This window comes from Pteropus medius, unplaced genomic scaffold (assembly GCF_902729225.1).
Source record: "Pteropus medius unplaced genomic scaffold, Ma_sr-lr_union100, whole genome shotgun sequence".
NCBI classification, from domain to species: Eukaryota; Metazoa; Chordata; class Mammalia; order Chiroptera; family Pteropodidae; genus Pteropus; species Pteropus medius.
Genome location: NW_024355205.1, coordinates 29354749 through 29380999, shown reverse-complemented (window position 1 = coordinate 29380999; position 26251 = coordinate 29354749). Strand labels below are relative to the sequence as shown.

The 26251-nt window shown below is 33.6% G+C and overlaps 3 protein-coding genes across 3 annotated transcripts; 1 reads left to right on the top strand and 2 right to left on the bottom strand.

Annotated features, from left to right (window-relative positions):
* Window positions 1–9159: 9159 nt before the first annotated feature.
* LOC120598856 (keratin-associated protein 6-3-like) lies at window positions 9160–16043 on the bottom strand. Its single transcript, XM_039857923.1, has 4 exons — window positions 15893–16043; window positions 12733–12792; window positions 9654–9911; window positions 9160–9257 (listed from the first exon to the last, which is right to left on the bottom strand). Exons 1-4 carry the CDS (start codon window positions 16041–16043, stop codon window positions 9160–9162), a joined length of 567 nt encoding a protein of 188 aa, XP_039713857.1.
* Window positions 16044–18882: 2839 nt separating this feature from the next.
* LOC120598865 (keratin-associated protein 20-2-like) lies at window positions 18883–19029 on the top strand. Its single transcript, XM_039857932.1, has one exon. It carries the CDS (start codon window positions 18883–18885, stop codon window positions 19027–19029), a length of 147 nt encoding a protein of 48 aa, XP_039713866.1.
* A 6631-nt stretch (window positions 19030–25660) lies between these two features.
* On the bottom strand, window positions 25661–25936 carry LOC120598845 (keratin-associated protein 21-2-like). The gene has a single exon (XM_039857916.1). The coding sequence runs from the start codon at window positions 25934–25936 to the stop codon at window positions 25661–25663; it is 276 nt and encodes a 91-aa protein (XP_039713850.1).
* Window positions 25937–26251: the final 315 nt, after the last annotated feature.

The following is a 26251-nucleotide window of genomic DNA, read 5'->3' as shown; positions in this document are numbered from 1 at the left end:
TTGTCTGTTTCTATGAAATCATCTCCCCACACATATAAGTGATATCATAAAGTATTTATTTTTCTCTCTCTGCTTTATTTCTCTCACATAATGCCCTATAGTTTCATCTATGTTGTTCCAAATGGCAAGATTTCCTTTTTTTTTTATGGCTGAGTTTGTGCCATTTATCTTTGTGCATTTAGCCATGGAAAGGAAATATTTATTCCATTAGAAATCTCAGTTTAGAAAGCTATTCTATTGTGTTGATTGTTTTCATTTCTCACTTATTCTTTACATATCTATTATAAACTCACTCCATTCATTTTAAGCATATGAGATAGAGACATGAAAAGGTAGATGAGGTTCTTATTCTAATGAAAATCACATTATGATTGAGGAGAAGATAATGAGAGACAGACAATAGGCAAGTAAATTCTGAAGTAAATACAATAAATTCTGATAGGGATGAGTTCTTGAAAACAGTAAAAATGAATGAATAAACTTAATTGTTTATTGGGGCACTTAATTTTAAATTGGGTGGCCAGAGTAGATATATCTGAGGACATGATATTTTAATGAATACCTGCGGTACAAAGACAAAGGTGGGGCACCTTGGTCTATTTGAGATTCTGAAAAGCCACTGTGTTTGGAGATGGCAAATGAAAAGAAAATGGTAGGAGATGATGTCAGAGATTGGATAGGCTATTATAGGATATTCTTTCTAAAATGCAATAAGAATTCTATGTATGTATGATCCATTGAAAGACTGTAATTTGATTTCTGTTGAGCTTTGAGTTTGCAATATTGGAGGAGAATACTTTTGATGTCATGAGGGAGTGTGGGTTTTGTCTTGGTAATGTTAAATTTCTGATGGCTGTTAAAAATAAAAAATTGAATTATCAAGTAGACAGTTGAATATACATCTATAAAAGTGTGAGGGTAAGGAGCATAGGAAGGCCAATACATAGCTCTGAGATTGAGGTCAAGTTGTGGAGAAGATAATTATTATAATAATAAAATCCTGAAAGGGTCAAACCTGAGGCAGAACAAGAAAGTACAGTGTGTTAGATATTAAAGAGAGTTTCTCAGGGAGGAAGAGTTCAAGTAACCTGAATTTTGTTTCAGAGCTTCAGTAAAATGAAAACAGAAACAAATCATTTTTGGATTTGGCAAGACTTGAGAGAGACTTTCAGTGGAGTGGTGGGTCAAAAGTACAAATGTTTGGGAGAAAAGAAATGGAAAAATGCATTTTTGAAATTTTCTGTGAAAAGGAATAGTGACTTAAGGAAGTACCTTGAGAAATTCAAGGGATTTTTCTTGGGGAAGGATTTGTTTGTTTTGTTTTTCATGAGAGATAATCAAGCACTAATTATATATATAGAAAATTAGTACAGCAACATGTTTGTTTTTTTGTTTTTGTTTCTGTTTTTTTTAAAATAAAATGCTGTAGTAGATAAATAGGCAGAGTACAGGGGATATTAGGACAGTGAAACCATTTTATGTAATACTACAATGGTGGACACATGTCATTATACATTTGTCAAAACCCATAGAAGGCATGACACTGAGAATGAACCCTAATTTCAACTATAAATTTTGGGCGATAATAGTCTGTCAATATAGGTTCGTCATTTGTAATAAATGTACCACTCCTGTTCCACAAGGCCATATTTGGGGAGGTTGTATATGTACGTAGGGACAGGCAGTTTATAGGAAATCTCTGTACCTTCCACTCAATTTCACTGTGAACCTAAAACTGCTCTAAAAATAATGTTTATTAACTTAAAAAAGGAATGTTACAGTATATAGAGCACTCATTGTATGAGAAAGAAAATAAATATCAGTTCTTCAAAAGAAATGAATAATTCCTGAAAACAAATTCTAAGAGAATTATCCTCACAAATTTTTGTATTGGGAACATTAAGTTATATGACAGACAGTAACTGCCACAATTATTTAAACCAGTTACAAAACTACATGCTGAATAATTGTTTTGTTATTATAATTTTAATGTAGTCTTTTCTGGTCCATGAATTTATACAATGTATAGGACTTAAATCTAAAAAAACATAAACTGCTGTCACATTATTTCAACTAATGGTCATAATAATTCTCAGTTGAATGATAACTGATTGATGGAGTCAAAAATATGATAATTCGAATCACCTGACATTTTTTGTAGGGGAAAAATTAAAATATCTGATATAGTAAAGATTTTCTCACAGTTACCATCTCAATGAAGGGGGACTGAAATAATAAGTAACCATATCTATTTTGCAGAAATATGCTTCTCAATAAAAATAGAAAATACATTAAAAATGCATGGAAAATGGATAAATGATGTTTGACCTGATTATTAGTAGAAAAACATTGTTCAGTTCTCTTAAGAGGCTATTTTCTCTTGACTAATTTATATTACTTATCAAAGCAGATGCATTGAGTAAATTACAAAGATCTTGCGACCTGCATTCAGGAGAGTTAACTGAATGGCAGGTAGTTTCCCATCTTGACCCCACCTCACTGCAACATAACCCAATCCCACACTCTGTAATTGTGCTTGGAGGTTATATGAAGAAATATGGAACAACAGTCTTTGAACACAGAGCATCATTGGAGGGTCACCACTCTAGTTATTATGGATATGTGTGCATAATCACACATCCTTCCTGAATCCTCCCAAAGACATCCAACTCAGTTGTTTATAGATAACAAGATTCTCTTGGCATTTTTATGCTTCCTGATATCCTGGATTATCATAGTAAAAACAATAAAAAAATTCAATGAGCAAATTCCATGCGCCTGATTAAAAATAGAATATTGATTTAACATGGTGTGTTTTACAAAGAAACTTACCTTTGTCTGATGGGTAAAATCAAATGTCTAAAGGAAAAAAATACCAGTTAGTCAGAATATTAGCTGGTTATTGTATATCCCCAGTAAGAGCAGATCTCCCTAGTGAAGAATTAAAAAAAAAAAAGTCTTAGAAAGAACTACCATTTCAAATATAATAAAGTCCATAGCACATGATTGGCAAAAATTTTTAAACTTTTCAAAAGTTAAAAAATAGCATCTATGGAAAATGGTAATCGATAGAAATCTCAAAAAATAAAATCTATTATTATTCTTTCTGGTGGTAGGCTCTGAAAATAATTTGGAATCTACTGAAGATACTATTTCTAGTGTCCTACTATATAATAAAACAATAATTTGTGTAAGTAAAAAACACAAAAACACAGATGCAGTTGGCTTAGGCTGGTTCTTCAAGATATTTGAATTATAGAGATGAAAGAGTGTCACAATTTTCTATGCTTCACCCTTTTATAGGTAGAGAGAAAACTAAAACGCTGAAGAGAAAAAATTGTTTTGAAATAAAGTAAAAGCAAAACTCATTGGTTAAAAGTGACTGCTATTCATTTTGGAAAGAAAAAGAGAAAAATATAAATTTTATTTTGTGCCATGAACAAGTCAAAATTTGCCTGCTTCAAGTGCTACTTCTTAAATGATGCATGCTTATTGAAGTTAAAATGAAGATGTGGTATAATGCAGGAATTTGTATGTATGACTGTCTCCTCTCATTATTGGCACTGAATTGTTTCAGGGAAGTCTCAAGTGGCCAAACAAAACAAGCTTTCTTTATAACTCTGAACTTTTATCTTATAGTTGAGAAACAACAAACTAATTAGTCATAAGACCGGCCAACGTCATGACACGTGTTCTGGTTCCCACCGCACTGAGGACATATAAAAGGCCCTCTGCAGGGGCATTGTGCAGACTGAAGTCACCTACACTCCTTCCCTACGCAAGGACAACCTCGACAACCAACACTATGTGTGGCTACTACGGAAACTACTATGGAGGCCGTGGCTATGGATGCTGTGGCTACGGAGGCCTGGGCTGTGGCTATGGCTCCTGCTACGGCTGTGGCTTCCGCAGACTGGGTTGCGGCTATGGCTGTGGCTATGGCTGTGGCTATGGCTGTGGCTATGGATGTGGGTGTGGCTATGGCTCTGGCTTGGGCTACTACTATTGAGGACATTATGGGAGACATTTCCCACACATGTAACATCATGATTCACTAGCCCTGAATTCTATGGTCTTGTGTCACCACACTAGGTTGGGATAATACATTACAAGCTTCTAGTATGATTTGCTGATTACCTGCAGTCTGGTGGCCCCTGTCTGGGTCTAAAAGCTGTAGATATTTATTCCCAGGCTTTGCCTCATGGAAAACAGAATCTGATATTCCTCCTGTGAATTCACTCATCTCCTTTTGCCAGCTGAAGCAGTCACTGGTCCTACCTGGATATTTTTTATGCATAATTCTGTTATTCAGTATTTCTAATAAACTTGTTTAACCTGAAATAAATACCTTGTTTTTTTTTTCTATTTATTACATATAATAGAATTTGTTTTATTTTTTTTTTTGGGGGGGGGACTTTTTTATTTGCTTGATTCCAGGAAAGTTCGCACTGTCTGTTTATGGCATATAGTCTCAATATTTCTATTTCAGTTGCTCTATTAGTTCTAGGTTCGTGACTTTTGAAAAGTATTTTAATATTTGTAAATTTCCTCCTTTTTAAAAGAGGAGATCATGTCTTTGTTGTTGGTAATTTTCAGAATAAATGAAATAGCATTCATCGACTAGTCTAATTACTGCTTAACACATAGTAAATGTTTTGCATATTTTTTCCGTCCACAAATTATCATCTGCAAAGTCTATATTGCCCCAAATCATTTATTATGTTTCCTTTTTAAATTACAGACAAAAAATTTCACTCTTTTAATGTGCAGTTCTGTGATTTTAAAAACACATAGTGTTGTGGTAAAATAACCATAATCAAATACAACACGGTGTCATCACTACCCACCACCCCCACCAAAAAAAAAAAAAATTTCTCATGCTTTTTATAACCCCCTTTCAGTCAATAACTTCCAAACCCCTAAACCCTGGCAATAACTGATTGTTCTGTATTAATACAGTTTTGCCTTTTCCAGAGGTCATTTTGTGTTGGGGTCATCAAGACCACTCCTGCTTTGGGAGATTGGCTAGAAGGATTCATGAGACTCAGCATATAATTGCGCTCATGCCTAAGATTTACTACAGCAAAGTAGTAAGAATATATAACTAGATCCTGAGGGTAAAAGACCCAGGCAGCTTCTGGAGGTATCCATGTGCAGATATTTTATGCTCTCTTCCTCATGATGGATCACAAAGAGCTCAGTCTTCCCCAGCAACAGAAATGAAGCATTCTGTGTGTGATATTTCTGCCCACAAATCTATAGACTCAATGCCTGAAGTTTTAATTGGGGCAGATCAAAAAAGTACTAACATAATTCCAGACTCCTGGAAGGAAAAGATGTGTTCAACAAAAACCACATTGTTTGTACAAATAGTCTAGTCACAGTGAGCCTCCTTATTAATTAGGATATGGTAAGAACACTCTTGATCTCTTATTGCCTTTTTAATAATAAGATAGGGTTTGTAGTGATACCTCTATTTTATTCTTAGTGTTGTTAAAATGTGTATTCTGCTTTTTTTTTTTTGTTAGTCTTGCTAAAGGTTTATCAATTTAAACTTTTCATGGAATCAACTTTTTCTTTTATTTATTTTCTCTATTTTGTTTTAAATTATATTTATTTCAGCTGTTATCTGTATTATTTTCTTCCTTTTTTGATGCTTTATTAAGTATTTTTAAGGAAACTTATATTACTGATTTGAAAACTTTCTTTTTTTCAATATAAAATTGACTGCATAAATTTCCCTTTAAGCTCTGCTTTATTTGCATTTCACAAATATCGATTACTTCTATATTCATTTTCATTCAGTTCGAAATATTTTATATCTCTAGAAATTCTCCTTTAGACATACACATTCACACATACACACTTACATTTAAAGTTTCTTATAAACAATATGTCGATGAGTTTGATTTTAGCAAATTTGCTGATCTTTGATAATCTTAGATATTTACATGTTTAATTATTGATATGGTCATAATCAGCTCTACCATTTTGTTAATTTTTTTCTGTTTCTCAGTTTCCACTTCTCTGCTTTATTTTGCATGATTTAAATATTTTTAATGTTAGATTTTAATGTACCTACTGGCTTTTTGGCTACATTTTTATATTTTTAATGGTTAATCCAGGTATTGCTAAATACATAACTAATCTTTCACAGCATTTTTGGAGCTAATATTTTACTACTTTAACTTAAATGTATAATAAGCTTTGCAAACTTATATGTCCCTTTAGCATTGCCTCTACTTATTACATATCTTATATATCAATGTACCTCAAATTCCCTCATTCAAAGTTATAACTTTTTGCTTTCAGCAGTTATGTGTATCTTAAAGAATTTAAGAGTAGAAAAATAACCTATTTCATTTACCCAATATTTATAATTTTCTATTGCGTTTTCTTTATTTCTGAAGTGCTAAGTATCCCTTCAGTGTTATTTTCCTTTGGCTTGAAAAACTTCCTCTAGCATTTATTTTAGAAAAGATTTCCTGGACACAATTTTTTTTTAGTTTTTCTTTATCTGAGAATTTTTTTATTTCACCCTTTTAATGGAAGGATATTATTGTTGAGTATAGAATATTGAATTCTTTTCTATCAGCACTTTAGATATATTTCGCACTGTATTTTTCACTCTATTATTTCTGATGAGAAATCTACAGTAATTTGAATCATATTTTATATTTGATATGCTGTTTATTTCCAGCTGTTTTCAATAATTTAACTTTTTTGGTGAACAGAAGCTTAGTTATGATGTATCTAAACATTTTTAAAATTTTATTTTGACCGGGATTTATAACTTCTTTACTCTATGAATTAATGACTTTTACCAAATGTGGAAAATTTTCAATCATTATTTCTTCACATATAATTTCCACATCGACCTATTTTCCCCCATCTATTTAACATTTTAATACCATGAATGATAAAACTTTTGATATATCCAAAAATTCTTGAGACTATTCATATTTTAAAAATGTGTATTTTCTTGGATTTTCAATTCAGTAATTTCTATTGATTTATCATCAAGTAGTTCCTCCTCTGTTATCTGAATTTTGCAATTGGCCAATTCAATGAATGTTTTTTAAACTTTCATATATTTTACTTTTCAGTTATGAAGTTTACAATTGGTACTTTTTATATTTCTATTTCGCTGTTTAAGATTATCTATCAATCAATCTATCATCTAACTGTTATCTAGAAATAGAATATATAGATGAATATATATATATATATATACACATATGTATATATAATTCAATTCAAGAGTGTGTATTTTTACCACATGAATCTTAGTTATAACAGCTACAGCTACTTAAAAGTGTCCACTCACTTTGGTGTTGGCATCTGTAATAGTGATCTATTGTTACTAAAAACTTAACAGCTTAAAAAACATACATTTATAATCACACATTTTCTGTTGGTCTGTGCTTCAGGCATGACTTAGCTGGGTCCTCTGCATAAGTACTTTTCACAAGGCTGCAATTAATGTATCAGCTCGATCTGTGGATTTATTTCAAGTATTGACTGGGGAAGGACCTATTTCTAAGCCCACATGGTTGGCACAATTCAATTACTTGCAGGTTATGAGACTGAGGGCCTCAGTTTCTTGTTGGCTATTGGCCCGAGGCCACTTTCAGTTCCTGAGGGGACCTCTCCATTGGACAGTTCACAACATAGCTGTTTTCTTGATCAAAGTCTGCAAAGAAGAAAGTATGTAAGAAAGATGTATGTTATGATCTCATGTGAGATAATCATGGAGGTAACATTCTATTAGACTTCCTATACTCTATTGGTTAGAACTGTGTCACAGGTCCTGTAGCACTCAAGGAGAAGAGGGTCACACAAGGGCTTGAATATCAGTAGGTGAGAAAGATTGGAGGCCATCTTTGTCCTTACACTATGGCGTCTCTCAGCTGTTCTTTCCTTTAAGAATTGATCACAATTACCAGTTATTTGTATGTCATATGATTTTGTATTGTATCCTGGACATTTTGAATATTATGTTGTGATTCTGTGAATCTTGTCAAAATTCTTGAGACATAACTATTTGTTGTTTTCTTTTAGCACTGGTAAGATTCATCCCACTACAATTTCTGCCTCAACTTCATGATTGAATGTTATGCATATCAAAGCCAAAGAAGAAACCCGAACATTGAAGGTAAGATTTTATATATTCAGCTATGCTCATATGTTTTCAGGATACAATATCTTCTGTTCATGATGAACTCATAAAAATTAGCGTCAAATGGCTTGCTGGAGTATTGACATTATCCCACATCGGTGTAAGATTCTAAATGTTGCTTTATCCTCCACTCCTAATTTTCCTTTCCTGATCTGAATGGTGTATAAGTGAGAGAATAGGCATAAGTGAAGACTGGGGCTCTGTTTGGATTCAAATGGAGGGGTTAGCATATGGCTTTCTTTACTGTGGGTTTGTCAAGAACCTGAAAAAGATAATTCTGTATATTTAACTAAGCATGATGAATGAAAATTCTAAATAATATCAATACTCATAGACCTCCAGTCACATAGGGAAAGCTCAACTTTAGCCAAACATGTCAGGTCCCTGCTGAGACTGAAGACAGCCCGAAGTACCAATTGAAAGACTAGGTAAATCTATATAGCAAAAAATTAATAGCTAAAATCATCATAAGAAAAAAAATTGTATTTACCAGACAAGAAACTGAGATTTACATAGGTCACAGATTTTTCTGAAGTCACAAATCTAGGAATTAGCATGGCAAAGAGAAACATTGAGGACAAATATTTGCGAAAGAAAAAACATTGTTACCTGATAGAATGACCAAAAAAGCAAGGACAAACTTTGCATAATAAATAAAAGGAAATGAAATCTCCCAGATTTATTAGGAAATTAGAAATTAGAAAAACAGAGAAGAAAATTTAGCATAAAATTACAAAAATAAGAGGTATGCCAATATCATCTTGATGTAAAGAGGAATGAATTCACATGATGAATTTTGAATTCATGCAGGTGTCAGGAGGCATCAGATGCAGGTATCAGGACTTCAGAAAATCGTATCAGAAGTTTGTAGTGTAGTTTCAAATAAACATCAGCTGATGGTGAGGCATAGAACTAGTCGGGTTCAGAATTGCTAAACTATTAAGTGAAGATCCAGAGAGTGAGACTCTCCCATGGTGTCCTCAGTAGTAGTAGCCAAAGCCAGAGCCACTGCCACTGCCACATCCGTAGCCACAGCCACACAGAGAGTGGGAGCCATATCTGTAGCCACAGCCCAGGCCTCCACAGCCCCATATTCCATAGCACTTTTAACAAAGAAAAAAACAAACAAACAAAAAAAACAGGTTTAGGATTTCAGATTGAACAGGTTTATTAGGGAAATGGAAAAATAGCTACTGAATAAAAATCAAAAGGTGGGGTCTGTGACAGCATCATTCCAATGGGAGACCACACAAGAGTTCTCAGGATGAATTTCACATGCTCTAGCTTTTTATGAGTTAAATACAGCAAAGGAAAAGATGGATGCCTCAGACTCAGAGGGCACCGGAAGGTAAGTCTTCAGCAAGGCTCAGGATATATGGTTCGAATTGACGAATCCAAATTCTAGGTGTCAAGAATGAGAGTCTTCGATGGCGTCCTCAATAGTAGTAGCCAAAGCCAGAGCCATAGCCACTGCCACATCCATAGCCACAGCCACACAGAGAGCGGGAGCCATATCCATAGCCACAGCCATAGCCACAGCCATAGCCGCAGCCCAGTCCGCGGAAACCACAGCCATAGCAAGAGCCGTAGCCACAGCCCAGGCCTCCGTAGCCACAGCATCCATAGCCGCGGCCCCCATAGTAGTTTCCGTAGTAGCCACACATGGTGTCAGTTGTCGAGGTTGTCCTTTGGTGTAGAAGGAGTGTAGATGACTTCAGTGTGCACAGTGTCTCTGCAGAGGGCCTTTTATATGCCCTCAGTGTGGGTGGGACCCACCACACGTGCTCATGTCATTGGCTGATTTGCAGGACCACTGTGAGTAATTTGTTGACTCCTGGCTTTCGGCATGGCTTCATAGGCAATGAGGAGATCTGCTTTGCTTAGCCACATCTAAACCACTTAGTGGACCATTAATGAGAATCAATTGTCTCATCCTTAAAGCCTTACTCATGAGATCTTTAAGTAACTCATTTTAACCAATCTTTATGGCAAGAAATAGCATTTTTATTGACGAACTCTGACCTGCTCCAGACAAACAATAACTTTATCTTATTTATATTAAGTCAGATCATAGTATTCTTTCTTAACCTTGAGCTTTTCCATTTATTACTTTGTGCTCCAAACCCATTATTTTCCTTTAGAGAGTCTTCTCATTTTCAAGTGAGAGATGGTTTATTGTTAAAAGCCACAATATTATCACTCAGCTTCACGAGACTTTTGAAAAGAATCAAATGATTTGGAAGTCCGGAACAGCAGACCTGAGAAAATTGGACTCTTCTTTCTCATTTATATTAATATTCCTTAAACTTTTAATACTTTATTTTTAAAATATGAAATATTTTCCCAAGATTTCAAATTTATATCCTGAATCCATAGTCAGGTAAATGATGTGGTTTTTATTGGACTTAAGAAATAATTTGTTTTAAAAATATTTATTTAAAATAATAACATTGGCAGAGATACCTTTTTATGGAACCTACTAGACTTTTTCCTAATAAACAAGCTCTTAATAAAATATCTCAGACTGTGAGAAATATAAGAAACACATCATCATCATTATTATTATTTCAATAAAACTCATACTTGAATTCAGTGATTAAGTGAAATAGTACTCTGAACTTTTATGGTCCTAGAAAAACTGACTTCTCAAGCTCAGTAGATCATAGTAGATAAGATTAAAACTTGTTATATTCTATGTTTACACATGTTCACTCAAAGGAGAGTAGAAATCAAACAAATAGTGATAAACAGAGGAAAAAGGAGCAGGGAAATTTTAATTGAAGGCATTTAAGAGGGGAAGTCCTAAAATATAAACTTTATCTTCACAGATATTTTATTAAGTATGTGGCATTAATAATGAAAATATTGTAATATTTGAATTATTCTGGAAGTTCTTTTGCCTTTACTGGAAAAAATATTAGCTAGCTAGAAAAATAACATATTTTATATTTATATACAAAGATATAAAACTCATGTGATAATGGGACCTGCCACTTGAGTAAGTTACTTTATCTCTTGACATTTTTTACAGTTGTAAAATGAGGATAATTTTAATACATCCTAAGGCTGTTCTGAGGATTATGTGAGATAATGCACATACATAGTTCATAAAATAATTGCCTTATGGTAAACAACTAATAAATGTCATTTAATTATTACTATTATTAGAGTTTTGAAATAAGAATTCCATGAACAGAATCAAGCAAGATAAACAGAGAATATTCTTATATAAACAAAGAGGCAGTAAATAAATCATGCATATAATAGTAAATGATGACACATAAAAGATATTTATTAAATTCCAGACATGTTCTAAGTGCTTTAAGTATTTTAGCACATTTAATTCTCATAAAAAACCCTAGAATGTAGGTGCTAATATTTATGTAAGAATGCCAGAGCCAAAGAAGTTCAATAATTTGCCTAACGTCCTAGGTTGCTAAGTGGCAGAACCTAAATGTTATATGATGCAATATATTTATATATACTTTCTGACTCATGAGAGAGCCTGGAACTTGCTACCCCTATTACAATGATAATAGATTATTTATAATAGCCATAAATTTAGACTGACATAAATAAATAAACAATCGAGTGGAAAGAAAAACTTTGCAGTAGAATGCCAGCTAATATATTTTTTAAAATTATGAAAATCAGAAAACTCAACATTTGTGATCCATCATCATTATAAATAATTCAGGCAAGAAAGGAAAATAAATGTTGAGACTAGTGGTAAGTGTTGGGATATGAATGGAATATTTATAAAGTCACAGAATATCTCTACCAAAATACTTCTTATCTGCTAAAAGAATAGTAAAAGTAAACTTTAAGTAGAAAAATCTGGTACTCATGAAATTGATCAAAGTTATCACCACTAATAATGGAACAAATCAACTTCAAGTCCCTACCAAGATAGGGTACGATAAAAAGCAAACGATATTATTTTCTTTATGTACTTGACAAAATGCATAGCCTTGTTCTAATCATGAGGAAATATTATATAAATCTAAACAGGAATATTCGAAAAGAAAAAATCTCCTGTAATCTACAAAATATTAAAGTCATGGAAGAGACTAGATGGCATGACAACTAGGAGCATTGCCTGACCCTGGATTAGGTTATTTTTCTGTAAGAGCTTTATTAGATTCATTGATTCTTAGAAGAGATATTATGGAAAGTAAGAGGAGGTAGCAGGTTTGGATAGAGGGAAAAATTGAGTTGGCTGCAGGATCGAAGGAGGCTTCAGAAAACTGTATGTGAGATTCTGAAGCTGGGATGTCTTTACACAGTTGGGGGTTGGGGCAAGGAGTTGTGTCTTTATAACCTAAACAGACCAATCATTGGAGGCAGTGGTGCTCTTTAGCTAAGGCAGTTTCTGTGGAAGGCTGACAGCTAGCTGAACGCACTCTGCCTGCAACCCTCAGCAGCTGGAGAGTAACTTTTTCATTGCTGAAGAGGAAACCGAGTAGATATCACAGCATTCAATAGAGTACTGTTTCACAAAATAATTGCAGAAATGGGTAAAAGGTGAATACACAACATTTAAATAAACTTACCTGTGTTAGGGGTGATCCAGTCATTAATTTCAAAAAATGTAACATCCTTAAATAATCCACCTATCGCACAGAATTCTCAGTGACACATTTTTTATACTTCACATGTTTAACTTTATCCTCAGACTTCATCGTAGAACACAGTCACCTTATATACACTCAATGCTTGATTAAGCTTTACATTTCTCTGATTTTTGGCATTTCTGATGATCTTAATCTTTGTCTTTAAAATATTGGTTTATGGAATATATCATTATAATTGATACAATCAGAAAAAACAGATTGTGGAATATTTTAGTAAATAATTGTCTTTTAGTACTAAAAATGTATTAACGTATTAACATCAAGAAATAATGAAAGGCTAGGGAAATGCTCCGGATGTCATGAAATGCTAAATTACGACAGATGATAAATTGCGAAGTGTGATAATTTCCACTAATTCAATTCTGGATCTAAAATAAAAGCTGTAGAAGGCAATTGGAAAAACTGAACATGGACTACGAATTGTGTAATAGTGTTGTATCAAAACTATGTGGGTTTTATGTGTGTGTGTGTGTGTGATAACGGGATTGTGGTTACTTGGGGAACATCACTATTCAATTAAGAGTAGTGTCATGAAGTATAAAACACATTCTCAAGTGGTTCAGCAATTATATTGGAGGGTGGGCATGGTGAGATGTGTGGTGAGGGATAGAGGAAACAAAACTGGAGAAATATTAACGATTGCAAAATCTAGGTGAACAGTATTTTAGGTGTTCACTATATTGCTTTCTTGACTTAATTGAGGGTTTGACATTTTTCAAAATTAAATTCTGGAAGAAATAAGTGTATGTCTAGAAAAATATTGTTTTTGGAGTACTAAAATATACAATGGGTCATTTCTTTAATGCCAAAATTTAAGTGATTCCTGTTTGAAAGACTAAGTATGAGCATAGAGGGTTAAAAAGGTAAAAAGTAAAAGATTAAAAAAAAATAAATGCAAAAATGGTATGCAAACTCTTGGTAAGAAAGAGAGGGAGATAAGAATGCATAAATTAATATGTATAGAACATATAATATATGATATATACTTGTTTTTATAATAAGAAAGCAGAGAAAAATGAAAATGCTTACATACAGGAGTGAGTGGGAATGGGATAGAAGAAATAAATATGGAGTAAGATTTCTTTGAGGACATCTTTTATATAATTTTTTCAAAAGTATAGAAAGCCGCCCCATTACTTTTCAGGTGAATATTTGACACATTAAAAAATATAAAAGTACATCTATAATTAAATATAAACAGAAACAAAAGAACTCTCTACATAAGATGAATAGCATAATTATTTGGGAAGAAAATTAATTTACATAAGTGTTGAGCACAATATTCTCCATTTTTTAGTTGTATACTTTCTAATGATAAAAAGTACTGCTGAGGAGCTTTAGCAGTTTTCTCATGGATATTGCTTTCAGCATGGTATTCAGAGTGTATTTTGTGTGTATTTCGTGTGAATTAAACTAGTAAATGATTGGGGTCTAGAGTTTTCACTGTAAGAAAAGAGAGACGCAAGTGTGGGTAAAGTGTAAAAGAATCTTGTTTTTCAATTTTAGGTAGAGTAATTCATCATTTAAGGACTTTAATGAATTAAACAAGCCATTGTGAGTACAAACTCTATGTTTGGGGCTTTTAGTGGTGGTATTTAAGTTTAAATATGTTAGAGTCGGTAAGAATGTCAACCAGTTGTGCTCACATTAAGACATGTGTAAGAGGTTGATCTTGCAAAATTATAATCAATAAAAATCTTGTCTTGAGAGTTTATAATGAAGGCCCTATTATCTAGTTTACACCAATATCTAGTTTATTTGCATTAAGTATTATAACCTATATGCCAAGATGGTTTTAAAAATCTACTATTTCTTGAGATAGGTGAACAAAGACCACTCAATATTCTCATAATATTAAATAGAAAGTTCTAAGCTTCAAGAGTAAAGTTAATAGAAAAGAGAAGTCTTCATAAAAGCATGACTTTAAAGAAAAAAGTGCTTTCTCCTGGGTTGTCCTCTTTCTAGCGATCCTAGTTTCTTCCTCTGGCTTCAATGTTTTTACCACTTTGCACTGTCAAAATGAATTGGAACATATCCGTTATCTTACTCTAAAACACTGCTTACATTCATTCATGCCTAATCCAAGAGCAAGGAATATGAAGATAATTGGTAAGTTTACAGACGCATTAGTCACAGAAAATTATTGGAAAACAAGTAATTTATACCTACAACTGTGAAAATGCACAAATCACAGGAAGGGAAAATCTCAAGACAGACAAGAGTATAGAAAGCCATTGAATGGCTCTAAGCTTGAATATGTAATGAATTTTAGAATAGGTGTCACTCAAACTGTAGTTCAAGGCACATAAAAGTTAGGTAGGGATAGAGTAGGTTTAAAGTTCTCTACTGCTTACATGCGTAAGCATCAGAAACATTTCTTGTTTCGATATGCCGAGAACAAAGACTAGAATTGGGGAATTATGTGTCAGCGTTCATATCTTCGAAAGGATTTCACACAGATGCAAGTTTTGGTGTAAAAGCTCTTGGAATATATAGTGTTTTATGCAATGCTTAACTAAATTGAAAAAAAATTACACACACTAACACTGCTTTTCCAGAGTAGAAAAATGAGGGATACAAGGTGGTTACTTCCTAATGTCACAAATCAAGGATTCGGTAGAGCAACTGAAGTAGAAATACTAAAAGAAGATATCCCCTAAATAAGGCAATTCTTTCCTTTGATTCAACCAGGTAAAAAAAGCCAAAATAACAAATACTGCACTTTCAATAAAGAAAAAAAACAGGTTTATGATTTCAGATTGAATAGGTTTATTAGGGAAATAGAGAAATAGCCCCTGAATAAAAAACAAAAGGTGGGGTCTGCGACAGCATCGTTCCAATGGGAGACCACACAGGAGTTCTCAGGATGAATTTCACATGTTCTAGCTTTTTATGAGTTAAATACGGCATAGGAAAAGATGGATGCCTCAGACTCAGGGGGCACCGGAAGGTAAGTCTTCAGCAAGGCTCAGGATATATGGTTCGAATTGATGAATCCAAATTCCAGGTGTCAAGAATGGGAGTCTCCAATGGCATCCTCAATAGTAGTAGCCAAAGCCAGAGCCATAGCCACTGCCACATCCATAGCCACAGCCATAGCCACAGCCATAGCCGCAGCCCAGTCTGCGGAAGCCACAGCCGTAGCAGGAGCCATAGCCACAGCCCAGGCCTCCGTAGCCACAGCATCCATAGCCGCGGCCCCCGTAGTAGTTTCCGTAGTAGCCACACATGGTGTCGGTTGTTGAGGTTGTCCTTGGGTGGAGAAGGAGTGTAAGTGACTTCAGTATGCACAGTGTCCTCGAGGAGGGCCTTTTATATGCCCTCAGTGTGGGTGGGACCAGCAGTATATATCATGCCATTGGCTAATTTTATGACTAATCTAATTCGTTTGTTGTTCTTCAGTCATAAGATAAAGCCTCTGAGGTATTCGGGAGACTTGCAGTGTTTGTCTCTCAGTTTCGACTCCCCTTATTGAATTGAGGGCTCCAGTGAGAGGAGACACCCACGCACTCGCATATACACAGTCCTGTCCCAAGTTAGACTTTCATTTTAACCTCAGATAGTTATCTCTACATCAAAAAAGAATACATTTATTTGTCTCAATCTTATTTGCTCTTGGTTCCAGTTAGTTTCACTAATTTTTTTAGCATTTCACAAGAATCACATTCTTTTTTTAAATTATATTTATTGGGGAGACTGGTTAATAAAATTGTATAGGTTTCAAGTATATAATTCAGTGATGCATTATATGTATATTGCATTGTGTGTTCACCACCCAAAGTCAAATCTCCTTATACTTGACCCCCTTTGCCCTTATCTACTTCCCCCTCCCCAATTTCCCTCTGGTAACCACTAAACTGTTGTCTGTGTCTAGGAGTTTTTGTTTGTTCGTCTTGTTCATTGGTACTTTTAGTTTAATATCCCACATATAAGTGAAATCATATGGTTCTCAACTTTTTCTTTCTGACTTATTTTGCTTAGCATGATAATCTCAGGATTTATCCATATTGCCGCAAAAGGCAGTATTTCATTTTTTTTCTTATGGCTGAGTAATATTCCATGGTATGTATGTACCACATCTTTATCCAATCATCTATCAAAGGACACTTCTGTTGTTTCCATGTTTTGGCCACTGTGAATAATGACACAATAAACATCAGGGTATATATATCTTTATGGATAAATATTTTCAAATTTGGGAGGTAGGTATCCAGAAAAGAGATTTCTGGGTCATATGGTAATTCTATTCTTAATTTTTTGAGGAACCTCCATACTGTTTTCCATAGTGGCTGTACCAATTTACATTCCCACCAGCAGCATATGAGGGTTCCTTTTTTCCCCTGAACCTCTTCAAAACTTGTTATTACTTGTCTTGTTGATGATAATCATTCTAACAGGTGTGCGAAGATACCTCATGGTGGTTTTGATTTGCATTTCCCTCATAGCTGGTGAGGTTGAGCATCTATTCATATGACTGTTGGCATTGTAGGTCTTTGTGGGAGAAGTGTCTGTTCAGGTCCTCTGCCCATTTTTTGATTAGATTGTTTGTTTTTTGTTATTAAGTTGTATGAGTTCATATATTTTAGATATTAGCCTCTTTTTGGAGGTGTCGTTTGCAAATATCTTTTCCATTCAGTTAGTTGCCTCTTTGTTTTGTTAATGGTTTCTTTTACTGTACATAGCTTGATGTAGTCTCATTCATTTATCTTTGCTTTTACTTCTCTTGCCTTTGAGGGGAGGGCAATCCGGTTGTGACATCTGTCACCCCATTAATTTCCAGGGTTGATTTGGCTGATCTGGCTGGCTAGGTGATGTCCTCTCCCTCCTGCATTGCTCTATGTATGTCCCTCTGGAAGCTGAATGCCTGTTTGGAGAGGACAACCTTCCCCGATAGAGAAGATCATTCTTTGGTGTAGGATATACGAATAGCTAAGGGCTTTGAGAACATGTTTGGAGGTACTAGCTGAGTAGCGATCCTCAGCTAGTACCTCCAAACAAGTTCTCAAAGCCCTTAGACAATATTTTTATCTAATCTACAAACTGTATTTGATTTCACTTTTTTTTTTTTTTTTTTTACCACTAGTGTCTTTTTTTTTGTTGTTGTTCTAGGATGCAATCCAAGATCCCACCTGTTATTTGATTGTCTCATCTCTTTAGTCTCCTCCAATTGGTGACAGTTTCTCAGTTTTTCTTTAACTTTGATGGTATTGACAATGTTAAAGAGTGAAATGTTTTGTAGTATGTTCCTCTATTTGAATTTGTCTGTTTTCTCATAACAAAGTAGAGGTTATACATTTTGAGCAAGATTACCAGAGAGATGTGCTTATTTAGTTTTGTCATAGCAGGAGGTACATGATGTCAGTTCATCTTTGATAGTTTCTAGAATAGATTTTTAAGCTGGTATTATTAATGGGATAAATTCTATTTCTATATAACCATGGTCCATAGCTCTAAACCTCAGGGACTCTATCATGGCTTTTGATCACATACAAAATAATAGGTGCATATATTTGTGAATTATAAACAAAGTGAATAATATTGCTCCACAAAAAAATAAAAAAACACATGAATTATTCAAGAATTCACAGATGAACCCTGTCATGTCTTCTATCATGTCTTCTCCACAACTTTTCTATCCTTCCTTACCTCTTTGAAGGCACATTTTTGTTCCCAAGGGTAATATATGCACGTAATAAGGAGAATATTATTAAAGAAAAAAAATTTTAAAGAGGTGAATCCTGTATGATCATATGATCTCATGGTAGCTAGTAATATAATTTAGATTTTACATCTGGACTAATTAAGACGCAAAGATAGAAGAATCTTTCATTAAAGGAAGACGAGTTCATTATAGCCATCCTGACACACAGCAAAACTGTCTTGGATATATTGGTTTATGAGGAATTCTTGAGATGATTATAATGTCATTCGTTTGAAACATAAATCCAACAGCACCTGTGGTTTGCCCCACATACCACTCAGTTGGTATATAAGGCCCTGTGTAGATTATAAACTGACAATTCTAGAGATCAACTCTACTCTTCAACTGAGTCTTCTTCTCCTCACATCATGAGCTTCTACAACAACTACTATGGTGGCCTGGGCTATGGTTATGGGGGCCTGGGATGTGGCTATGGATATGGCTACGGTGGCTGTGGATATACCTGTTATCGTCCATGCTGCTATGGGAGATACTGGTCTTCTGGCTTCTTCTGAGAAATTCTAGATTGCTCATCTCTTCAAGACATTCTCTTATGAGGCACTATGTGTACCTCCTGCATTATTCATTATAACCATATTATTGTCTGTTCAGACAATGAGAACGAAATACTAAACTACTATGTAACATCAGAACTTTTTTGATGGAAATGATCTGAGTTTCTGACAACATAAAAAAATATTCATTTCATCTTGTGTTACTATTATACATTAAATAAAATGATTTAACCATTGGAAAACTGTCTAAACTTATTTTTCATCAAAGGTAATTTGTTTTGCATACCTACAATATTTTCGTGTATACTTATTTATCTAGATTGTGTGTGTGTATGTATTTGTGTTTGAGATTGTTCACCCTTTGGTAATCTATAGTTGATAATTTAGAAGTGTGGTTGGATCCAGTGTATTTGCAATATGTGTTTTTTCATTAGTAGATCCAAGGGCTACTATTATCTACCTTGATTTAATCAAAGCCTTGTGTTTGGTATATCCGAAGTTTGACAAAAGACATTGGCAAAATGGTGCCCTTTTTCTCACCATTTCATTTCTTAACATTTCATTCTTTCTGTGACACTCGATATTTAAATGTGCCTCTGGGAAGATGTAAGTTTTTCTTCTAAATTTTATATTATATTATTGCTGGTTGGCTTTTTTTTTCCACTCATTGGCAATATGTTCTCAAACTCATACATTTTAGCTGCACAAATGACTTCCCTGTCTAGCATTCTTACATTGTCCCAGGAAAATATAAAATTTGAAGTCTGTTGTAGTGAAACTTTCAAGGGGTCGATCTCTACTTGCCTTTTTGAAAGAGACCTGTTATCTTTCATAATAATGCAGTGGCTTAGGTAGACTGCACTCATGCAAACATAAGTCTGATCTACACTATAGGCTGCAAAGCATATCTCTGATCCTGGTAGACTGGATAATGTTCAGTAAAGCTGTTTAAAATAACTTCTCTAAATTCTCTTCATTTATTATTATTATTAATAATAAAATATAAATCAATAATATATTAATATATTAGTAACTAATTTTAGTAACTAATTTTAAAATTTGGAATACCTAACACATACAATAGGTCTATATAAAAATATTTTCTGACTAGAGATTAAAGTATGAACTTGCCCCCAAATGCATGTTTTCTGGAAGTATCTAGAGGAGAGAATTATGTAGCTATATCTTCCTTTAGCAGTTGAAGATAGACAAATAAATGAGACTATGAATGATTTCAATTCTTATAAATTCATTGACTTTGTTTTTGGCCTAGCAAAAAATCTATTTGGGAGTACATTCTATATGTGTACTTGAGAGAAATTTGTGTTCTATTGGAGTCGGGTAAAATGCTCTCTAGAAGTGTGGTAGGTTTAGCTATTTCACAGGATTTCTCAAGCCTATTTATATTATGATTAGTATCCATTATTGATCTATCCATTATTCAAAATGGGATGCTGAAGTCTCCAACTATGATTATTGCAGTCTCTTTCTTTCTTGAATTCTATTAATTTTTGATTTGTGTATTTTGGTGCTCTGTTATGTTAGGTACATATTGATTTAAAATTGTTATATCTTTCTGATGGATTGCTCTTTTAATCATTACAAAATATCTTCCCCTGTCTTTATTAAGTTGTTTCAATAGAATTTAATATTGAAACATTTTTATGATGACTACTTTAAAATCTGCATCAGATAATTTGAACACTTGATTAACTTAGTGTTAGGGTCAGTTGATTATCTCTTCTCATTTAAGTTGTAATTTTTTTTGTTTCTTAGTACGATAGTATGAGAGAAATTTTGTATATTAGGAACATTTTGGTCTTATTTAAACCTTTTTTTAAAAGAGATTAATCAAGAATATTAGAGAGAGAATACAAACTATTAAAGCAAACAAAAGAATCAACATCTTTTAAAATCATACAGGCACCAAAATAAGTGGATATTACGACAGAGGTAAAAATAAATTCTACAACTTAGATGAAATAAAAAGAATTCTTTTAAATATACAAATTACTGAAACTGACTCAAGTAAATTTGAATATAAAAATTAAAGAAGTTATTGTTTTATTTTTTATTATTTAAATGCGCCACACACCATGCTTAAATTAGTTTACAAATAATAATGCACTTATTGTTGAGAATTACCCAGCATAACAAATATTATTCCCTCAGTCATGAAGGAGGAAACTGAAGTTTACAGAAAATGAGTTACCTTCCTAAGACAATTGACAATGGAATTGGTCAAGAAGTTGACAGAAAAATAGTAAAGAAAAATATCTCTCTCAGGAAACAATTGTTACTTTTCTTGCAAACTGAAACCAAAAATATCAGTAAGAAACTTGAGAAATCAAAAGACTGAAATAAAAATCAAAGCTGCCATTTGAATTAAACAAGTTTATTAGATCAATAGAGAAACAAACTCCAGCACGAAAGTCATTGAGGCAGTTACTGTGACATTATATCCTGATGATAGCAGAACTGTGGATCACAGGTAAATTTCACCTTATCTCACTTAATGAGGTAAATTGAAGGAATTTATAGGCTAAACCGAAGGTCATCAATAGACCATACCAGACTTTAATCAAGCAGAATAATTGTCACCTGAGAGATTGGTACAGGAAATGTGGAATTCCCAATTGTTGAATCCTCGTGTTCAGGTGTACAGGATGGGAATTCCCCATGGTGTCCTCAACAGTAGTAGCCATAGCCACAGCCATAGCCACAGCCATAGCCACAGCCCATTCTGTGGAAGCCACAGCCATAGCCACAGCCCACTCTGCGGAAGCCACAGCCATAGCAGGAGCCATAGCCACAGTTCAGGCTTCCATAGCCGCAGCATCTGTAGCCGCGACCCTCATAGTAGTTTCCGTAGTAACCACACATGGTGTTGATTGTTGCTCTTTGGGTAGGAAAGGAGAGTAGATTAGTACGGTCTGGATATTTCTCCTTACAGAGAACCTTTTTGTGCCCTCAGTGTGGATGGGACCCACTGCATGTACTCATATCATTGGCTAATTTACAACTAATATAATTAGTATGTTGTTTCAAGACTAGAGTATAACCCTTGAGGCATTAAAGAAGTCTTGCTTTAACCAATTGAGGCACTTTAATAAGATGGTACAGTCATATTTACAAAGCTTTCACAAGAAACCTTCACTTTAATATTCTTCACATAAAGAAGGAGCATTTCAGTAGTTTCAATTGACTTGCTCTTGACTACAAATAATTCTTTTTGTCCTTGACCTTCCCAAATTATACTCCCCTCTATAAGTTAATTTTAACTCTTCTTCCAGCCTAAGTCAAATAGTGATGAGTGGTTTATGTAACTTTGAGGAGATTAAAATATAGATAAAGGTAATTTGGGAGATCCTCTATATTCTAATCAGCTCTCCCCTATTTTTAGATGTGTGAAGACACTAAACCTTTACTGTTACTAATTTCATCTGCCTTGATAAGAAATTAAAATAAGAAAACAGGATTTTAACACAATCATACCAATAAATGAAACATTTTTTATTCATTCAAAATGTTTTCTTTCTATGTATGTGTCTTTGTAGGTATATATTTTGTAAAAAAATATGTAAGCACATTATCTTCTTTTATATTATATGCATTTAAAGCTATAAATGACTTTACAATTACTGCTGACATATAATCTCATGACTTTTAGTACTTTTTAAGTTTGTCATTGTAATTCTTTTAAAATTGTATTTTAACTTTCCTTGTGCTTTCTGTTTGATCTATACGATTTAGATTGTATTGTTTTCGTGGATTATCCAGATATCTGTGTGTTCTTGATGTTTAATTTAATGTCACTAGAATTTATCCTTATTAATATATTGAATTCTATTTATTAGAACAATTTTCTAGCCCCGCATATGATCTATTTTGAAGTATTCCATAAGCACTTAAAAACAATGTACTTTCTATCATTGTTGGATGTAATGTGCTATAGATGCCAATAAAGTTAATTTGGTTAATTTGTTTCTGTTTCCATAGCTTTAGTGATTTGCTGTCTACTTAGTTCTATCAATTGCCAAGATAATTGTTTTGAAACAGATATTATTTTTTGCTCGTGAGTGTCCAGCTTTTCCAGCACCATGTGTTGGAAAGATCATCTTTTCTTCACAGTATTTCCTTTGCTCCTTTTGCAAAGATCAATTGACTATATTTATATGAGTTTATTTCTGGGCTCTCTATTCTGCTCTGTTGATATTTCGTTTATTATTTCACCAGTACCACACTATCTTGTTGACTGTAGCTCTAGTGTAAGACTTGAAGTCAGGTAGTATAAATTCTCCAACTTTGTTCTTCTTCAATATTGTGTCAGCTATTCTGTTTTTCTTTTTCTTTCTTTCTTTTTTTTGACTCTTCATAAACTTTATAATCGGTTTGTTAAATTCCACAGAACAATATGCTGGAATTTTGAGTGAGATTGCAGTGAATCTATAAATCAGTTTGGGAAGAAATGACATATTGGCAATCATGAGTCTTTCTATCCATGAACATGGAATATTTCTCTATTTATTTAGTTTTTCTTTAATTTCTCGAATCAGACTTTCATAGTTTTTCTCAGATCTTGTACATATTTTTTTAAGATTTATATCAAATTATTTTATTTTATTTTGGAGCTGCTAAAGTAAATGGTATTTTTTTTTATTTTAAATTTTACTTCATTATTAATATATAGAAAAGTGATTGACTTTTATATATTAGCCTTATATACTACATCTTGCTATAATCACTTATTAGTTCCAGGAAGTTTTTTTGTTTTGTTTTGTTTTGTTTTTATTTCTTTAGGATTTTCTACATAGATAATCATGCCCTATGTGGAAAAAGACAGTTTTGTTTCTTTCTTCTCTCTCAGTATATCTCTTTTTTCCTTTTCTTGTATTATTACATCAGCAAGGTCTTCCAGAATGCTATCGAGGAGAAATGATAAAAGAGGATATCCATTCCTTGTTCCTGATCTTATCAGGAAAACTTTAAGTTTCTCACTTCTCACTATTAAGTATAATGGTGGTCATAGGTTTTTTTTTTTCTTTAATATAGTCTTTATGAAATTGAAGAAGTCCTCTATTCCTGGTTACTGAACGTTTTTATCATGAATGGGTGTTGGAGTTTGTCCAATGCTTTTTCTATATCTATTAAAATGATTGTGTGATTTTTCTTCTTTAGGCTCTTGATTTAACAGATTACATTAATTTATTTTTGAGTATTGAGCTAGTCTTGCATAATTGAAATGAGTTCCACTTGGTTATGGTGTATAATTACTTTTATACAATGCTGGATTCATTTTGCTAATATTTTGTTGAAACTTTTTGTATCGATGTTTATTTAGATATTGGTCTGTGGTTTTCTTTCTTTTCCTTCCTTCCTTCCTTCCTTCCTTCCTTCCTTCCTTCCTTCCTTCTTTCTCTCTCTCTCTCTCTTTCTTTCTTTCCTCTTTTCTTCATGTTTTGTAATGTTTTTATCTAGTGTTGGCATTAAGGTAATGTTGACCTCACAGGATGAGTTAGGAAGTATTCTCTCTGATCCTATCTTCTAGAAGTGATTGTAGAGAATTGATGTAACTTATTCTTTAAATGTTTTGTAGAAGTTTCCAGAGAACCCATCAGTGTTTGGTGTTTTCTGTTTTGAAAGGTTATTGTTGATTCTATTTATTTCATAGATACAGACCTATAAAAATTATCTATTTCTTCTTGTGTGAGTTTTGCTGTTTATTTAATTAATCATTATAAAAACTTTATAATTCTGTTAACTTATTACTTTTATTCAGTTATTTAGATGTCTGATTGGTTTTTAAACTTTTGTTTGTCTCCCCCATTAGAATATGCTCTCTGTTAGAACAATGACAATTATTCTTGTTAAATTTTGAATTAGAGCTCACCACAGAAATCAGAGAAAACCTACATATGTGCAGATATATGTTCATGGATTGGAAGACTCAATAGTGTTAAAATGTCCATTCCCCAAAATTGATATATAGATACAATTAAATACTAATAACAACCTCCATGGGATATATTTGTAAATATTAACAAGCTGATTCTAACATTTTGATGGAAAACAAAGAAACTAGAATAGCCAATACAATTTTGAAAAGGAGCAAAGTTGAAGTATTCACATTACCTAATACAAACTTGCAGTAAACAGAACCATGTAGTATTTGTGAAAAAATGGACACAATATATAGCTAATGAAGGAATAAATAAACCCAAAGATCAGCTAATGCAGTGGCTGCTCAACCATCCAGGAGACTGCAAATACTAAAGTCAGTGGTGATTCTGACACAAAACACAATTACTTGCAGGAATAAATGAAATATGTTTATTGAAAAAGTATAATTTCCTTTAACTATGAAGTATTAATGCTAATGGACAATACAAAATCATAGCATAGGAGAAGCAAGAATTTACATTGAATGTAATTACAATCAAATCTTCTGTCTTCAGGTAACAACATAGAAGCATTTATAATTCCTTAATAACAAATTGGTTCTTCAAAGTAAATACAGGTGATGTCCAATTATTACTTAAATGTAGAGATGGTAAAATGGACATTCTTTGGAGGCAAAAATCTTAATCTTGAAATATCATTCTGGAGGCATAGCATGTTCTAGGATGATGTTCTACCAGCAAGAGGAATAGCATCTTCTGTAGCAAAATGGTCGGTAGGTACAGCAGCCGCAGCCATAACCAGAACCATATCCACAGCCATAACCACAGCCATAACCAGACCCATAGCCACAGCCATATCTGGAACCATAGCCACAGCCATAACCACAGCCATATCTGGAACCATATCCACAGCCATAGCCACAGCCATAACCACAGCCATATCTGGAACCATATCCACAGCCATAGCCACAGCCTCCACAGCAGTTCCCATAGTAGTTGCAACACATGATGGCAGAAGGTGAGGTTTCAACTGAGGTGCAGAGGGATGTTTCTGAAGTTTGTATGTCACCTACTACCCTGGAACCTTTATATACTGACAGGAAGGATCAGGGAATGCCATTAATTTTGTGATTCATGTAATAAATATTAATACATATTTATTTAATACCTAGTATGTGCAAGTCACTCCTGTCAGCTGATAATGAGAACTTGGATTTTCATAGCTACAGCATCTGCCATAAATAAGCCCATTATTATAATCGCTAGTTTTATTGGGAAACCATGTTTGTTTTTTGTTACCCAGGCATTTACAAATCTCTAAG